The following is an 18675-nucleotide window of genomic DNA, read 5'->3' as shown; positions in this document are numbered from 1 at the left end:
AGCCAATTTACCTGGGAAGAAAGTTCACACCAGCATATCCATATGGAGGAGAAACGCGGTCACCGTGGACTACACAATCGATGCCATGCGGTCCCCGGCTAACCAGAGCAGGGGAGCAATCAGTGCTGAGGACCGCATTGCCGCTCTCCAAGTTTCGACTGTACCGCCATTACCGGCAGCAGGAGGAATCGGCCGCCATATTAGGGTCAAGCACACGTGGCCGGCCCTTGCAGTGTGGGGCAAGGATCTCCGCGACAGCCCCCACCTCCGGGTGACCGGCATCCGCTCTCGTCTTGTAGGAAGGACTCGATGGTGCCCGTGAAGCCGCCTGGACCCGGGAAGAGAGTCACTGCTACCGCCGCCTGTCTGCCATCTCAGGACCAGCTGCTGGTGTGCTCTGCAAAGGCATAAACATGCTCCGGGCGAAGTCCACCAGGTGAGTGCCGCGAAAGGCACCGTCTCATTCAGCACCTCATCCGGTACGTCGGGGCCTCACTCCGAATGGCCGTGGGTCGCTGAATCCGCCAAAAAACTCCGTAGGAGCCACGCGTGGACCGGGAGCCGATACAGATCACGTCTGTTCGGCCATCTTGCCCGGCCACGACCTACTGGTACTTTTTATGACTATAATGTATGAAATGCCTATAACATTCACAATAGTTTGCAAACTGTGAGAAAGTTGACTCTTTTTTTTGCACAGATTAACTGGCACAGAGTAAGAAGTGAGCTTAATTGGCTTGTGGAGGTGACACATAATATCGCTTGATTATGAACAATTATCCTGTCATGAAAATGATAAGCAAATGTCTGCTGTGCACCGGCAACATCTGAGAACCTTGAGTGAGGTTTTATATGGAAAAGTAATGCATTCAGGACAAATCTATGGCTAATTTTTGCTGCGAACTCAAGAGCTCAGATTATTCACCCTAGAGTCATTTTACTACTTCCTCATGAATTGTGATGCTGTTCATGCATATACATATTAGATTTGTCAGCCACTGGAACTCTATACCCACTTCTTCAAACATCTTTATCAATGTAAGAAATTGACTTTAATGTGCTGTGTGCTATAAATACGAAAATGGCACAGTGCATGCAAGTAATGAATAGCGAGTGAAAACTGGAATTAAATCAACAACTCTTAAATGGTGGTTAATGAAGCAACATTGCAAGCGTGTCTTCTCATTTGTCCTAATAATCATCACACATGAGCTGTTCAGTGCATTCCAAAACTGAAATGTCGATGACGTTTCCACTACACCATTCACTATGATGCAGGGTCCTGATCAGGACAGAACTATATGGATGCATCCTCAGCACATAGGGCAGCTTCAGTTGAAGGATACTGAACCCAGAAGATTATTTTTTCTCTCTAATAGATGTGCTTCAGGATTTTCTCATATCCTAGTGAAGTAGGATTGCTATAGGTGGAGGGTGCTGCCATATTGTACAGTCCTGATAAAGGCCCTTTCCTTGGTAATTGGTGTTAGTATTTAAGCTTTGGACTGCACTAAATATCCTATGTATGATGAGTGTTATTACTAATGCGAGAACTTGCAGGCACTAGCACTCCATTAACAAGCCACAGGTGTAGATTTTAGGAGGAGGAGGAGTTGTTGTTCTGCGTGTTGCTCACTATTTACAACTTGCATGCACTGCACCATTTTTTCACATGGTGCACCTTGTATATTTTAGATGTACTGTTTAATGAGCTTTTCATAAAATAGCGCACAGTGTTTTTTGATAGATGTTTCATTGATTGCGAGTCTTGATTGTGGATGCTTTCAGATCAATGCCTTTATTTGTAACTGCATGCATGAATCCCTTTAGAGTTGTGAAGTTAATAGAGTGACTCCAAAGGAGTCATTGTTTCAGTAATTATAATTCCATACTGACCAGATGAACACTTTATAATACACTGTACTGGGCACCTGTCCATATGGCAACATAGGCTTGTTTTATTCTGCGCTCTGTTGTATTTATCCATAAAGGTTTGCTACTATGATGCATTTATCATAGGGTTGTAGGAGTGTAGCAACATTGAAAGAAAATGTTTTTTGTATTGTAATGTTGCTAATGTGTTGTGGGTATATCTTTGGACCTCAGTATATTATTAATTGCATTTTTGATGCAATATACTTGTTTCAGTGTTTGCTTTAAACATGTAGTATTTTAGGCTATGTTTTAAACCTCCACAGTCTTCAGATATGGAACATCTTTCACTCCACTTGTGACTTTCATATGTGGGTAGTGCTTCTTTGACTTATATCCTCATAACCTTTAGGTAAATCTACCTATTATGTGCTGAGACAGGAATGTGCCCTTCATAGTGTACAGTTTGTATCCCCTGCTCTGAATGCCAGTGTGTATCTGGTATCCTGGTAGTTGGTTTTGTCTCTTTTCGTCATGCTGATATATTGTATACGCAAAGGCCTCGGCATGTTCCATGACATGAGTTAGGTCCTGGAATTGCCCTGTGACCAGGAAGGATGCACCAAGTGCACTCGTGTTCAGACAGTGGACTGATGTCCCTGTCACTAGTTTAGCACTTAGGGTGATGGTGGCGGCTTTGTACCGTGTTTTGTGAATCCATAGTTATAGCCAAACATTTGTATCTATGTATCTTGAGTGGCAGCTACTGGCTCTTTCGGGTAAAACTCTCCCTTTGTTCACTTACCTGTATACTAGCAATAACATCCCAAGTTTGTTGAGTACGTTTGGGTGTGTTGCGTGCATGGCACATGCATGGGGGTGAATGTGTATGTGTGAGAGAACTAGAGGAATGGAGGCCTGCAGGATCTATTTTGGACACTCCTGGACTGACATTTTGCACAAGATGGGGTATGAGGTTATTTTCCCAAACAGTGTAAGTGTATTGCTGACAATCTAGAACAGTACGAGGTCTAGACACTAAAGTGAGGGAAAGTGGAGACGAGACTCTTTTAGAAATTCACTTAGATCTTTTGCGAAGCCAGGGCTGCTGAATAGTAATACTGAAGGATTGCCATTTGGTGGACGGTTGTACTGCTGACTTGGTAGTGCTCCTTAGATGAGGCTTGGTGTTTTGACTTTCTGTGATCACTCTTTTTGTTTGGCTGATGACACACAGACTCAGAATGGCCATTCCTTTTTGTACCTCTGATGTGGAGGCCAGAGGCTGGAGACAACTCTACTTTTAAAGCCCTACACAAATACAGTGTCTAGAGAGCAGCCTAGAGAGGACACTTGAAAGGAGAACCACCCTAAACCGGGGCTGAAAGTTCAGGCAGTAGATGCACATCTCCAGTCTACTTCTACTGTATAAAGGTGGAACCTCACTACCCCACTTGTTGTTGCAGTCCCAAGTTGTCTATGACCAAGGAAAGAAGTGCTCCACAAAGAACTCCGAGATTTTCTGTACAAACAGACCTGATGTCTACCTGACATCCCATTAGAGAGGGGACATCACCTTAGCCTAGCATTGCTGGAAGGGCTGTATATCTAACCTGAAGCACCTATAAGTGAGCCTGCCTGCTGAGAGTGGTATGGAACCAGGAACGAAGTGCAGTGTGACCCCAGAGCTGGTGGGGCTTCCAAAGAGAACTCTGCTGGGAGCCCCACCAGCTCCAGAGCAAGATGTATATTCCAGCGCCACAAGCAGCATTGTTGTAGGGAACCATGATGACTTGACCAGGAGATCACCAAGGCCCAGTCAGGGGTGTGATCAAAGTCCAGTGCTTATTGTACTGACCGTAGGGCCCAGAAGTATCGAGTCTGAACTAAGCCACACCGCCCAGAAGTTAGGCCAGTGTCTTATTGCCCAGAGATCATCTGCCATTGCGTGACTACACTGCCAGTCGCAGATCGCCTGTGAGCGGCCATACCATCTAGAGGAGATCATCCTGCGCAGGACTGCACTGATCTCACTGCACCTGCCCACCTTCTCTGTTTGCGATTCAGTCTTCTACTAGCACGTGCAGCAGCAGCATAGCTGAGGATGTGTTTTCTGAGTGTGCGTCTGCAGATAACAAGGTCTGCTCAAACAGACTGATCCACTGTAGTTAGTAGGGACTGAGCAACTGAGAAAAATAAGAACTGAGCAATTGATCTGTGTGACTGAGCACAAGTTACAACAGAGGGGGTGATCTGCATCTGATCCATACATGTGTTATTTCCTTAATCCCAGGGAAGAAATGCCTAGACCAGAAAAGCTGGAACTGGGTGGAGATAGCAGATTTTGGTGCAGCTTGACCTCTGTGTCTATGACACTTAATTGTACCTTACATATATCGCGTGTTCTATGCGTTTTATGTGTATTTAAAAAATATATATTTCTTGAAAATAAAGCCCTGAGCAGCGATATTCTGTTTTGCACTGTTGTGTCTTGAGCTTGAACTCCCCTACGCAATACCTCCCTGAAAAGCCTGTGACTGCTTGCCATCAATACCACTGAAAGTCAAGTGCTGAAGGCGCTGTACTTGGGTAGTTTGCTGAGTCATAGTAGTTTTGTGAGTCATAGTAGTTTGGACCCCAAAACATCAGAGGCGAATTACCTCAATCCCTACAGTTTAGGCCTCTTAGCCCCTGCTTGCCACATGGCCCCCTCGAAAAGGAATCTGACGGTACAAAAATTGTCTTCACGTCGGAAAATTGATAGAAACACAAATAGTGTATTTTAGATCTTGCCACCTGGGTCTGAACAGAATACTGCCCCATTCCAGTCATTTCAGAATTGTTGGATCCTATTTATATGTTGAGAAGAGATGCATCCGTAGCAAGATGGCGGCCGCTACTGCAGCCGTATGAGGAGCTGTGGCGTTTTCCACCTGATGTCCGACTCAACCTGGTTCTGACCGGCGTTTGTTCCTCTGCTGCTGCCGCTGTTTCAGCCTTACTCGAATAGTTGTGAGAAGCTGCAAGGATTTCGTGGGCTATCTGCCTTTCGAACTTTGGCGTTTATGGTACTTCTGGAGAGCGGACTCGGCGTTTCTGGTGCTGCCGCTGCTGTTGCTCGGTTGCCGCTTGGCGGGTGTAGCGGTCGGACCCTGTTGTACTGCTAACCGCTCTGGGTGAAGACGGGATCCGCGACGCCCCTTTTGTGGATTGCTGCCGTCGCTGAGGCCGGTGGCTGGAGCTTACCTGCTGCAGGCAGAGACGCGATTTACGGCGTTACTGCAGGAGAGGCGGAGGGCACCAGCAAGGACCGAGGAGCCGGGCTGAGAGCTCCCTCTGTCTATCGTCGCCACATTGTAGCAGCAGCAGTGCTTAAGGGATTGTTGAAACTGCCGAGTTACACGTCTGGGGCCCCATTCAACTCAAGCGGTGAGCTGTTTCAATTAGTGCTGAGTTTGATACAGTGTGGTGCTCATATCTACGTTCCATGCTTATTTTTACTAAGCTGCAGGTGAGAATTGCAACATTGGATAAAGGCGTGTGGAGAACAGATAAAGGGGGGGGGGGTGAAGGAGCCACAGTGAAAGGAGATTGAAGGTTGAAGACTCTGTGCTTGATCCAATACAAGAAATGAAATCATAAGTTTTTGTTTTTTGTTTTTGGAGGCTTGCTGAGACTGACAAACTACTATAAACTGTCACAGAACTTTCCCTAATTAGCGATATAAGGAGCTGCATAAAGGGCTGTAACCAATTAATATATAACAACTGAAGGTTCAGTTATGGCCCCCAAAGGCAGAGGAATAAAAAAAAGCTACTAATTCAGTTAACTCCGCAAATACTACGCCAGGAGTTATAGGAGTTACAGAAAAAACGACAGTAGCATCGATGACAGTAATGGCAAATGAGACTACTAAAGAGCCCATAATACCAGAACTATTTAGAAAAAAAATACAGCTAATCTTTCTAAAAACAGCAGCAATGAGCAGACTTCCTCTAAGGCTCTACCTGGTGCTACTCCTAAAAACCCTGACGTAATTCACTCAGCTAAATCTCCTGTAAACTTAGCAATGATAACAGGTGAGGAAGGAGCTGGAGCAAGAGCAGGAGTGAGTGACGATGCATTATCCGAACTTTGTCAAGCTGTTGAGGAAGTCAGTCTCGCCTAGGACGAATGAACAGCATGATGCAGACTCCGTTGAATCAGGGGGCCAATTTTTCTCTATGTCCGATGTGTCGATAACATCTGAAGGGGATCCTGATGAAGAGCTACTTAGCAAGGGTCAATTGCCTGTGGAAAACTGGGCCGATGACTGTAATCAAGTTTCAGAAGAAGATCTACTTGGATCTGACTTTTTATTGAATGAAGGAGCCCCAAACACTGTCCGTAGGATCATAGAGGCCAAAACAGCTGAAAACTTAGGTTCTATAAGTCAACCGCAATGGGAAGGGGCTGGTACGAATGTTGAAACTGATCCTGAATCTCCAGAGTTATTGGAGGGAGATGAGGAGGTTACACTGAAGTCGATATACAAGCTACAGACATCAATGTACAGAATGATTATGACTCACAGAGAGGAAACCAAAGCAGAGGGGCTTCGCACTCAAGGAGCTGTGCGCAAGCTCCAGAATGTTGTTCACCGGTTGGCTAAGTCTAGTACGGACACTAATCTGAGAGTACAGGAGACTGAGACCCGTATATCCACGGTAGAGGATGAATTAACTATACAAAAAACCTCAATTAAAGATCTCGATAGTACCAGAAAAGATGTTGATTGGAAATTAACCGGCTTGGAAAATCGCGCTCGGCGCAACAACCTACACATATTGGGAGTGGCAGAAAAAGTAGAAGGAAAGGATGTTCGACGGTTTGTTGTAGAGATGTTTTCAGATGCCTTTCAGGATCTCAAAGGATGGGATTGGGATAAAGAAGTCATAAGAGCTCACCGCTGTCCTTTCAACCAAAAACATGATCAGGAGGGGGGAAACAAAAATCCTAGAGCTATTCTTATAAGTTTATGCAGAACTATCTACTTAGTGAGATTCTATATGACTTGGCAAGGCCATCTAAAACGAGAAAGGGCCTGGGGCACGAATTTTTTGTACGACCAGATTTTTGCTCTGTAACAGTGCAACAACGCTGGAGACTCAAACAGTTAATGGCACCAATACAATCTAAGGGGGGACAGGCTTTCCTTTTAAATCCAGCCAAGCTTAAGGTTGTGCATAAGGGGGGAACTATCTACTTTGTATCAGAGATCAAGGCACAACAATTTCTAGAAACCATGTAACAATGAGTCATAGGATAAAAGTTCAAGGATAACAATTATATTCAGATTGAGTGGGTGGCCCTTCTAGCTGTGCTTTGCCTTTGTCTTTTTCTTTTTCCTTCTTTGTGCTAGAGGCATATTATTTTTTCAGGTCGGGCTGGCTCGGGCGGAACTAACAGCTCATACTCACTTACCATCAATGAGGGCAGTAGCCCTTACGCTTCTGGTGGGGGGGTGTTGGGGAAAGGGTGGGTTGGGGGGGGGGATGATTTGGGGGGGTTGCGGGTGGGAAACGTTTTTTCGTTTTGGTGTGCAAGGACATACAGCTGAAAGATGTTTTCATTCTAAGTTCATGATCCATTTATGGCAGGTGTCGAAACTTGGAAATTTCTGTTATTTCTGTCATTATATGTTTAACTGTGCTATATTTCTAAAAGAATATAATGGCTAAATTGACGATATGTTCTATTAATGTTTGTGGTTTAAATGATAAAAGAAAAAGGGGTATAATGGCTCAGATGCTAAAAACTATGCGGTTGGCTATAGTCTGTGTACAGGAGACTCATATTGCTTGGTCTAATAGAGGGTGGCTAAGAGATCTCGGATTGGAAGTCGTAGGGTGCTCTCGTCAGAGCTCTACAATAAGAGGATTTGCAATTTTAAAGCGATTTGGATTGGGGGAATCTAAAAAAATTAAAGAAGATTTATTAGGACGATGGGTTATTGCTGAAATTAAAATTGGAGGATTGATTATTACTATTTGCTCAATATATGCATCTATAATGGACGACCCCACTGCCCTTAATCATCTAAGTGTGAAGCTAGCTCAATGGTCATCTAATATCATACTATGTGGAGATTTTAATCTACATTTAGATGAAACATTTGACATCTATGGCAGTACTCCATATAAAGGTAGGAGGAAGAAGGTGTTTGGGGCACTTAAAGGGATAATTCAAGATTATAGAATGTTAGATGTAGGGTATGAGAAAAGGGGAGGAATGTGTGGATATACTTTCTTTTCTGCCCCACATCAAAGACTTTTTAGATTGGATTACTTCTTCGTATCTAAATGCTTGTATAATGAGCTTACTCAAGTGGAATATGAGGTGCTACCAAAAATTATCTCAGATCATAATCCCATTACTTTTAAGTTTGAATCAATCACTCCTTACACCCCCCGATCATGGTCTTTTGACCGCAAACTACTGTATGATTCATCTTATGTCGACCATATGAGCAACTGGATTCCGGAATTTTTTTCTCACAACAGAGGCACTGCATCTGCTGAAATAGTCTGGGATGCTTTTAAATGTGTGGTCCGGGGAGAAACACTGAGCCACTCAATAAGAAAACAAAAGGAGGCTAGAATGCGAGAAGAATTAGAAATGAAAAATCTAAGAACGCTAGAGATTCAGCTTATGCAGGCATATAATAAAGGATCAGCTACTGAAAGCATTACAAAGGAGCTAATGACCCTTAAAGTCAAGATTCATCAGGGATTTGCTACAAAGTTTGCTCAACAAGTTTCTGCCTTTAGGACAGAGGTTTATGAAGTTGGAGAAAACTCTGGTAAACATTTGGCTAAGAGGGCTAAACAGAAAGCGACATTTGCCAGTATTGATAAATAAATAACCTGACAGGGACGACTGTTAATAAAATAGAAGACATTCTTAAAGTATTTAGTGACTTCTACTCTAAATTGTATACTGAGGATGTTCAGATCAGATTACTCAGTTTGCTGAATCAGCTTTGAATATCACTTTATCTAGCGAGGAGAAGGAGGAATTAGATTTACCATTTACTTGGGAGGAAATTGAATTCTCTCTAATGTCTCTAGCATCAGGAAAAGCAGTGGGCCCTGACGCTATTCCTTTAGAGTTTTTTAAACAGTTTAGATCTGTCTTAAAAACAGAACTAGTGGATTTATGTCTGAGAGCTCAACAGGGCAGTGCCCCTCAATCATGGCACGATTCTATAATTACTGTGTTTCTCAAAAAAGGCAAACCCCCGTTATTACCCTTATCTTTTCGTCCTATATCACTCATAAATGCTGACAGTAAAAAAAAATCTAAAATTCTAGCCTTACGATTATCCAACATCATTTCTCCCTTAGTCTCTATTTATCAACACGGCTTTATTCCTGCTAGAGATACTGCTTACCACATTCGGCGAGTGATATCGTTTTTGGATTGGTCCCAACCAATTCGGTCTAATGTAGGACTTGTATTTCTAGATGCTGAAAAAGACCGGGTTGCTTGGGGCTACCTGTGGGATCTTCTATCTAGGAAGGGACTAGGCCTTGGTATTATAAAAGCTTTAAAAACTTTGTATACTGCTCCTAAGGCGTATATTCGAATCAATGGGCAAACTTCCCCTCCCTTTTCAATTACCAGGGGCACCCGACAAGGATGTCCCTGTTCCCCTTTACTTTTTGCTTTTTATATTGATCCTCTAATTAATCGTTTTTATTTGGAACAAAAAATTAAACCAATTTATCTAGCCAATGTTAATTAGCGAGTTTTAGCTTATGCTGACGATATAGTGATAACCACCACTGATGTTCAGACAGCCCTACCAGCGATTGACGATATTGCTAAGCAATTTGGCCTTTTCTCTGGTTATAAACTTAACTTTGAGAAAACACAAATTCTTTGTTCAGGAGATAATCCACCTTCAAATATCTCCACTATCTCAGAGGTCACATATCTAGGAATTAAGATCTCCCTGCCCATAAAGAAGATACCAGAACGCAATATAAACCCCATAATAACTCAAATTAATGCTTCATTACAGCGTCTAGACCACCTACATTTATCACTTTATGGCAGACTTAACATCTTAAAAATGATGATTTTACCAAAATTACTGTATTTGTATCGTACAATACCATTAGAATTCCAACCGCTCTGCTTTAAAAATCTAGAAAGAAGTACTTTTCGGTTCTTATGGGGTTCTAAAGGTCATAGGAAAGCATCAAAGAAAATGATATTGAGTAATGAATGTGGCGGATGTAATGATCCTTATTTTCTTTTCTATTATTTATCTGCTGCATTGCAATGTATAAGCCCTTTAATTTTGGGAGATAGAGTAAAAGTGCTGAACTGTCAGACTCCGTCAATTTACGAAATGATTATGGGCGAGAAAGCTAAGGGTAGCTTTCTGAGGATTGTAGAGCTAGTTATCATAAAAAAACAAAATATAAGATACTGAAGGCAGCTTTTGGAGTCTGGCAGAAAGTTCGAAAACATTTGAAACTATGTAAACTAAACTTTTATACTCCCCTTATATCAAAGGGTCTTTTACCAGAAATTTTTTGTGATCTAACTATGTATAGATGGCAACAGAAAGGAATATGGTATCTGGGAGATTTATTTAGTAATGACCAAATGCTTTCATTCCAGGATTTAATGAACACATTTTCTGTGGGAAGAAATGATTTTTTTAAATTTCTTCAACTTCGAAGTTTCCTACAGAACCATCCTTTAATTCCCCCAGCTAAAACCCCATTGTTAGAACTTTTGCGAAAAAAAACCCCGTATAGGAGCTATCTACTCAAGTTTAATTCAGGAATATGGGGATGATTTAGGGCAATGTCAGCTGAAATGGGCTAATAGCCTAGGTATACCTGATGTTGATATTTTGCTTTAGATTAAAATGGCTTCATATTGTTTAATAACAGGGATGATGAAATCTCAACATTTTATGTGTATTCATAATCTTTATTATACCCCTAGTAAAGTTGTTAAGTGGAGTACGACGACAGGTACGAACTGTAATCGCTGTGGGTTATTTGCAGCTGATGAACTGCATATGTTTTTTTTTTTGCCCTAAACTTTCTACGCTGTTTCAACATGTGGACATTTTTTTATCTATTATCATCAAATGTGAGATTAAGATAACGGCGGAATTGTTGTTGCTGGGCATTGATCATACTGTTACTAGGCCAAGTCCAATTTCTTATTTTTTATTTCTTTGCATGGCTGCAGCTAGATCTTGTATCACTAAGGAATGGATTAGTTCGGACCCGCCGTCATTTTTTATGTTGCGTGAAAAACTATTGTTTATGTATAATATTGAATCTGCTATATGCAAGCTAAAGGGGGTTAAAAAAAGAGCTTTGGGGGAGAAAATTTGGGCACCAATTGCCGAATGGATTTAAGTTATTATGTTGCTTGACTTATATTTATATTTGTGCTATAATACGTTATGTACTTTATGAAGATTTTGTCTTATTTTATTATCTATGTATTGCTGTATTTCCTTGCAATAAAACAATAAAATAAAAAAAATAAAAAAAGAGAAGAGATGCATCCAATTCGTTTTGCAGCTGCTATATAAAACAGTGATGGCATCTCCTGCTTTAAGTGCTGAAAAAAACTAACTATTTCTGCTAATGCAGCTGCTGTTTGGTTTATTGCCATTGAACTGAAATTATTTTTTTACTACAATGCTCTCAGTTTAATATCCGTCTAATTTTTTGATGTCCTTCACACAATATATACTGCAATTGCCTGCAACATTCAGAATATTTGCAGTTCTGCAATTTGTGTTGTTTTCAGATTTCTGTAGAAGTTCTTTTTATCAGTCTAGATATGGATACCCGCATTGTTTTGGAAAGTAGTAGGCCATCTTGACTTCTTTTGAATTCATCTGCTGTTGCCATTGTCCCGGCCATCATTGTGCATGAATCACAGCTATAACTTCAGGATCCGTTTTCTGTTCTTAACTTAAAATACTTTTACATGTAATGATAAAGTCCTATTATATTATATTTACTTGTCTTGCTGAAATATTTCCAAATATCCAGGAGGCGGAAACATGTCAATATGAGTGTACCAGATCCTGACTTATTTGCATAATAATATTGCCTTTAAGCACATCCATTTATTCAACCTATTAAAACAGAGGATCACTGAGGCCCTATCGCCTTCGCTCAGTTTTAGCAATTTCGTGATGCTTACCTTTCAAAGAAGAGCATTAATTCTGCTCTATTGTGCCTATACTGAGCCCCATCTGTGTGAGAATTTACAATTGTTTTGTGCCAGGTAGCGGTGCAGGTGTTGGCCAGATCAACTATTTTGTCAAAAAAGAAAACATATGTTCTCATATTGCTGGCACCTAGTCTACGCTTCTCTCTCTTTGAAATTTACTGCTGCCTGGGGGTGGGCGCAAAAAGTAACACAAGGTTTCCTTTGGGACAATATATGGTTTCTTTTAGTCTGCTTCACTATTTGATGCTATTACTGTAGCTTTGTACCACGTTTCACTAAACAGTTAATTTACATTTAGACAAGTGTCTTTCTTAGTTGGTGAGATGTATGAAAAAGGGTATGTGTTTTTATGAGTGTATGTATGTTTGCTTCTGTGAGGATTCAGGCACTGCCACCCCAAATTAATGAATTGAATGAATAGAGTTTAGATCTCATTATGCCTTTTTGATGTATGTTTACGAGTACTGGAAAAACACTGGTCAAGCCATTCCTTTGTATTTAATAGCTCCCAGATGGTCGTGTTATCAAAGTTGGCGGAGAACGGTTTGAGGCACCGGAAGCCTTATTCCAGCCTCACTTGATTAACGTGGAGGGTGTTGGAGTTGCTGAACTGCTTTTCAATACCATCAACGCAGCTGACATCGATACAAGGTAAGAAATTGGAAATTGTATTGCAGAGCGTCTTAGAAAAAGAAATGAGAAAAAATCACGTTGGTTATTTCATATTCACTATGCTAAACACTCTCACATTTCATCCTGAACACTTATTAGTTGGTGTCGTTCTATTCAGTAGTGACTCACTCATAATTTTTTTAATATATCAGTTTTAAAGAAATTGTGACGCCCACAATGTTATCATACCGACGTTCATGTACCCAGGTCCGTCCGTTACTGCACGTGTTCATTCCATGAAATGCTTCCTTTCGATGTTTGTTTCCTGCCACACATAAAGTATTATCTCTTCAATTAATTTAAAGCTTTTAATAAAGCTCTGTTGAAGTTGCATCTCTATTTAAGTCACTTTAATGAATCGAAATCAGTCAATTCCAGTATTTGAGCCTGTGTGATTCTTGCCTCCTCTAGGAACTTTTTTACAATGGTTTTTTTTTACATAATATTAACAACACATGAATTTTATTTGGAAATGCCAGATATCTGTTCCATGTATATGTAATGGTTAAACATGCCTTAGTTACCCTAGGATCCAAAATCACTTGTGTTGCAAATCCTTTACATGGCACCTACCTGCTTGGTACAGACTTCAATCTGGATTATATATTTACTAATTGAATGAGGTACTGGTCTCCACTATGTTCTAAATGTTCAGTCCAGTGCCATCACTGGCTAGACTCCTTTTTAGGTTTTGCCTCGCGAAAAAGATGCGCTCTGCGCATCTTTTTTGCGCAAGCAAAAACCTAATGAGTACTGTGTGTGGGTTTGGGTCGGCCCTCGTCATTCATTGGCTGGCTCCATAAATGGAGCCTAGCCATTGGACGAGGGGCCTGTCCGTCAATGCCGGACCAGACACGGGGGCGTTCCCGAGATTCTTTGGCTTTTGCCGACGTCACGCGACGCCGGGAACGCCCCCGAATCTGTCCCGGCATTGAGCCGGCACCCTTTCCTGCTTGCGTGAGTGCTTTGCCGTCCGTGTCCCCTCCCGCCCCCCGTAGAGTCCGTAGCTCCCTGCTCCGGCAGGCTCCCTCTCGGCGCTTCTCGCTCTGCGCGCTCCTCTGCCCTGTAACCTCCCACCTCCCTGCACTCTCACTCACAGCTCGCCTCCATCCAGTCTCCCTCCTCCCTCTACCCTCCCGTCCCCAGCAGTCTCTCTCCGATCTACTCATTCCTCTCCAACCTGCCGCTCTCCACTCGCTCCCAGCTCTCCGCCCTCTCCCTCTCTCTGCCTTCCGTCTCCCCTCCCGTCCCCTGCAGTCTCCGTCGCCGGCCTCCAGTCTCCTCCTCCCCGCAGCGCCCCCCGCGCTCCCGTCAGCCGGATGGTTGTCTCCGGGGCCGGCGGAGGCGGGCCCGGCATGTTCCAGGGATGATGCTGGGCTCCGGGCAGGCTCCGGACAGCAGCAGGTTCCCGCTGCATCACCTGGTCTGGAGGAACCGACCCCTGGAGCTGGAGAAGGAGCTCAGCGCGCGGCAGGTGGGTGAGCGCGAGGGGAGGGCGGGGCGCGGCCACAAGGCATGGGGGGGGAGGAGGGGGGGGGGGGTACTTGGGAGGGTGAGTAAAAGCAAAACTGGTGGGGGTAAAGGGATCAGAGGGTACAAGGAAAACTAGGGTGAGGGTTGAGGCGTGTGTGTGGAGAGCACAGGTGTACACGGCATGGGCAGGAGGAGGGCTGGGGGGCAGAGCCCGGAAAATAAAGTCAAGGGGTGAATACGCTGCCGGTGCTTCCGTGCCCATGGGTGGCGGTGAGGACGTGGGCAGCAAGGGCACGAACTGGGTGAGGCAGAGGCTGCAGCGGTTCCAAAGACATGTCTTGGTGCACATCCGGGCTGGGTACACGGGGAACTAGGTAGTCACCCAGAGCAGAGTGACTGGTGTTAGAGCTGTTCTGGATTAGGGGCTAGGTTCCCCGGGGCTGAGCGTCTGCTGTAGACCCGGCTAGATGAGACTGGGTTACCCAGGTGGGTGTGTCTGGCTAGATGAGAGACTGGGTTACCCGGTGGGTGTGTCTGGCCAGATGAGAGACTAGGTTCATGGGTTCATGTGTGTCTGCTGTATATCTGGCTAAATGAGAGACAGGGTTCCCCGGGTGGGTGTGTCTGGCTAGATGAGAGACTACGGTCATGGGTGCGTGTGTGTCTGCCGTGGCTCTGGCAAGATGAAAGACTAGGTTCCCTGGTAGCTGTGTGTCTGCTGTGGATGTGCCTAGGTGAAAGACTAGGTTCAGAGGTTGTATTCTGGGGGTCTGGCTAGATGAGAGATCAGGTCACGGTTGAGTTTGCTGTAGACCTGGCTAGACGGGAAACTAGTTTCACGGTTGAGTTTGCTGTAGACCTGGCTAGATGAGGCTTGATTCACGGGTGAGTGTGTTTGCTATCGATCTGGCTAGATGAAAGACTAGGTTTAGAGGTGGTCTTCTGTATATCTGGCTATATGAGAAACTAGGTTTATGGTTGGGTGTCTGCTGTAAATCTGGCTAAATAAGAGACTATTTTTACAGGTTGGTGTGTCTGCTATATATCTGGGTAGACAAATGACTAGGTTTAGAGGTGGTCTTCTGTAGATCTGGCTAGATGAAATAGTAGGTTCATGGTTGGGTGTCCGCTGTAGATCTGGCTAGATGAGAGACTGGGTTCACGGGTGGGTGGGGGTCTGCTGTAGGAATAGTCCATATGGGAAGCGGGGCGCACAGTGAGATGGGTCGTTTGCTGGTGTGCACAAGGCCCTGCGCGCGCTGCTGCTGTGGCGGGGTGTGGGCGTAGAGCAGGGGTGTCTGAGAGACTGTGCGCAGCGGGCTGGGTGGGCGCCTGCCGTGGAGCTGGCCTGTCTGAGCGGCTGAGACCAGTCCCAGGTGCGCTGCTGGAGGTCCGGATGGGTCTGGCATAGATGCGTGTGCGCACAGAGAGCCCTTCGGAGCGCACGTGCGCAGGGGGCGTAGTTCCGCCCGGTACTAAGCACCGGCCACACATCTAACCTAGGATAGGATTTGGTGTTTGAAGGTCTTTGTGTGAGGGCCTGACGGCCGAGCTGTGGTGTGTGGATGTAGACCGTGGAGCAGCTCACACGTGTGCGGCTCGGTGCCTCTGGTGGGTTTGTGCGGGTGTGGCACTGGCGGGGATGATGGCTCGATGCAAAGCAGTGGTGCGCGGGTGTCTGATGACTGCTGGTGTCCGCGGCTCCGCGCATCTTGGGAGGCACTTGCCTGGTTGGTACAGAGTTGGTCGGAGGGCCTGGGTGTGCAGCAGCAGTCTGTGAAGTGACTTACAGAGACGGGCAGTGGAGGTGCTGTGTGCAGACGTGTGTGTGTGTCCATGTGCAGCTGGCCTCGTGTGATCGACCAGCGCAGCCCTGCTCCGTGCGGCAGGGTGTGCGCTCCGCTGCTGTGTGTGTGGCAGGGGTGAGGTCTAGAGGTGCTCTGCATAGCTCAGGGAGTGGGGGTCAGATTGAGGCTTCTTTGTTTGGTGTCTGAGGCAGAGCCGCGCTGTGTTGGGACTCGGTGCACACCTGCTGCACGTGGGCGACAGGCTGCCTGGCACGCTGGTGCACAGCTGGGATGGTTGGGCGAATGGCGTCTGGTGAACAGCATGCTGCCTGCCACGCTGGTGCACAGCTGGGATGGATGGAAGGGTGGGTGTCTGACATAGAACAGTCTGGCACGCGGGGTGAACAGCTGGAGTGAGTGAGTGGGTGTCTGGTGTGGTGTACATCAGGCTGTTTGACTCACAGCTAACCCTGGGGTGGGTGTGTCCCCGGTGTAGAGCCAGCGAGAAGCCGGGTCCACAGCTGGGGTCGTGTGTGTCTAGCTTAGAGCAGTTTGAAAGAGAAGCCGGACGAACAGCTGGGAAGGGTGGGTCTCTAGTGTAGAACAGTTTGAAGGAGAGGTTGGGTGCACTCCTAGGGTGGGTGGGTGTCTGGTGTAGAGCGGGTTGTAAGAAAGGCTGGGTGCACAGTTGGGGTGGATGTCTGGTGTGGAACAGTTTGAAGGAGAGGTTGGGTGCACACCTAGGGTGGGTGGGTGTCTGGTGTAGAGCGGGTTGTAAGAAAGGCTGGGTGCACAGTTGGGGTGGATGTCTGGTGTGGAACAGTTTGAAGGAGAGGTTGGGTGCACACCTAGGGTGGGTGGGAGTCTGGTGTAGAGCGGGTTGTAAGAAAGGCTGGGTGCACAGTTGGGGTGGATGTCTGGTGTGGAACAGTTTGAAGGAGAGGTTGGGTGCACACCTAGGGTGGGTGGGTGTCTGGGGTAGAGCGGGTTGTAAGAAAGGCTGGGTGCACAGTTGGGGAGGATGTCTGGCGTAGAACAGTTTGCTTGTGCCCCTGTTGCCCGCTTGTGCCTCCTTGTGCCCCTGTTGCCCGCTTGTGCCTCTGTGTGCCCCTGTTGTCTGCTTGTGCCTCTGTGTGCCCCTGTTGCCTGCTTGTGCCTCTGTGGGCCCCTGTTGCCTGCTTGTGCCTCTGTGGGCCCCTGTTGCCTGCTTGTGCCTCTGTGTGCCCCTGTTGCCTGCTTGTGCCTCCGTCTGCCCCTGTTGCCTGCTTGTGCCTCCGTCTGCCCCTGTTGCCTGCTTGTGCTGTGTTGGTGTGTGTGGAGGGCTCTGTGTGGCTGTGTGTGTAGGAAGCTTTGTGTGGCTGTGTGTGTGGAGGGCTCTGTGTGGCTGTGTGTGTGGGGGGCTCTGTGTGGGGGTGTGTGTGGGGCGGCTCTGTGTGTGTTTGTGTGTGTCATTTGCGATAGATAAAGCTAGTGGCATTGTAAATGACAATGCCATTTATTTATGTTAAAAAAACATAAATAAAAATAATGTCAAGAGCAATGCCAATAGCTCTAACTTTAACAAAGGCAAAACCATTGCATTGTAAATGCTTGTTAGGTCTTGTCTACAGACCACTTTAGCTGTGTTATTAAAAGACCTCATCTGGACCAAACCTGAACGTACAGGGGTTTTAGACCCAGCACAGTACTTACCATTTGGTTGGCTTTCTTGTCAGTCTCATTTACTTTCTTGTGTTTTTTATAGATTCCTTCCTCATTTTGTTTTTCTCTCCTCTGGATCATATCTTCTTTAGCAGCCTACCCCTGCTCACTTCAAGAAACGTATTCAGTTTTCTTTCAGTACTCATTAGAGTACATATATTTTCTTGCCCTCTTCCTTGTGCGCTGCTTTTTCTCATCTGAAAGAGGCCGTTCGTTATAGATTCCTTACCTTAGAATTACCCCCAGGCGTCAGGCTGGCTCGGGAGAATTTTTTCCTAGCAGTACCCCCTGCGTGTCGGCAGGTACGTCGGTTGACTCCACGGCCGTCGTCGTGGTCGCAGTGATGACATTGCGGTGCCTACTTAGACGCCACCCCTGTGTGCTGACGTCTGTTCTTTCTTTTTCCGCACCAGCCTAGCGCAGATCAGGAGAGAGCTACCCATTTAGTCATTTTTTGACGAAACTTTTTTCGAAATTTGTCAACTTCTATTTGAGTCTTCGACACCTGGTGTGCGAGGGATGTCCCATCGTTGAACCAGCTTCAAGCCTTGCTGGGCCTGTCACATGCTGATGTCGGTGATGGACCCGCACCGCATGTGTCTTTGGTGTCTGAAGCAAGACCTCGACCTCTACCCGAAGTCCTGCTCCAACTGCCGGGTCATGAATCCAAAGTCTTTGTGGGAGCGCTCCCGAAAGCTCTTGGGGACCCGGCGGTCAGCTTCATGTCACTCCTGGACTTGTTCGAGAGGGAGGTCTCAAGACCGCTCGCAGAGCCCCCACACCTTGTCCCATTCAAAGTTCTCAGATAAGTCCAAGCACAAGAAGAAGGCGAAGAAGCACCGGCGCTCTTCGCCTTCTCCCCATCGGTCGGCTGACGCGACGCGGGATATGGAGCGTCGTCGCTCTA

At 45.7% G+C, this 18675-nt stretch overlaps 1 protein-coding gene across 1 annotated transcript in view; it reads left to right on the top strand.

The window, feature by feature from the left end:
• Positions 1 to 18675, top strand: part of ACTR2 (actin related protein 2) — a 277715-nt gene that overhangs the window by 206336 nt on the left and 52704 nt on the right. Inside the window, exon 7 of the mRNA XM_086927591.1 lies at positions 12641 to 12786. Within this exon, the coding sequence (XP_086783717.1) occupies positions 12641 to 12786 (146 nt within the window). The remainder of the gene's footprint in view (positions 1 to 12640; positions 12787 to 18675) is intronic.

The sequence above is a fragment of the Lissotriton vulgaris genome, chromosome 6 (assembly GCF_964263255.1).
Source record: "Lissotriton vulgaris chromosome 6, aLisVul1.2, whole genome shotgun sequence".
NCBI classification, from domain to species: Eukaryota; Metazoa; Chordata; class Amphibia; order Caudata; family Salamandridae; genus Lissotriton; species Lissotriton vulgaris.
This window is presented reverse-complemented; position numbering and strand designations above follow the sequence as displayed.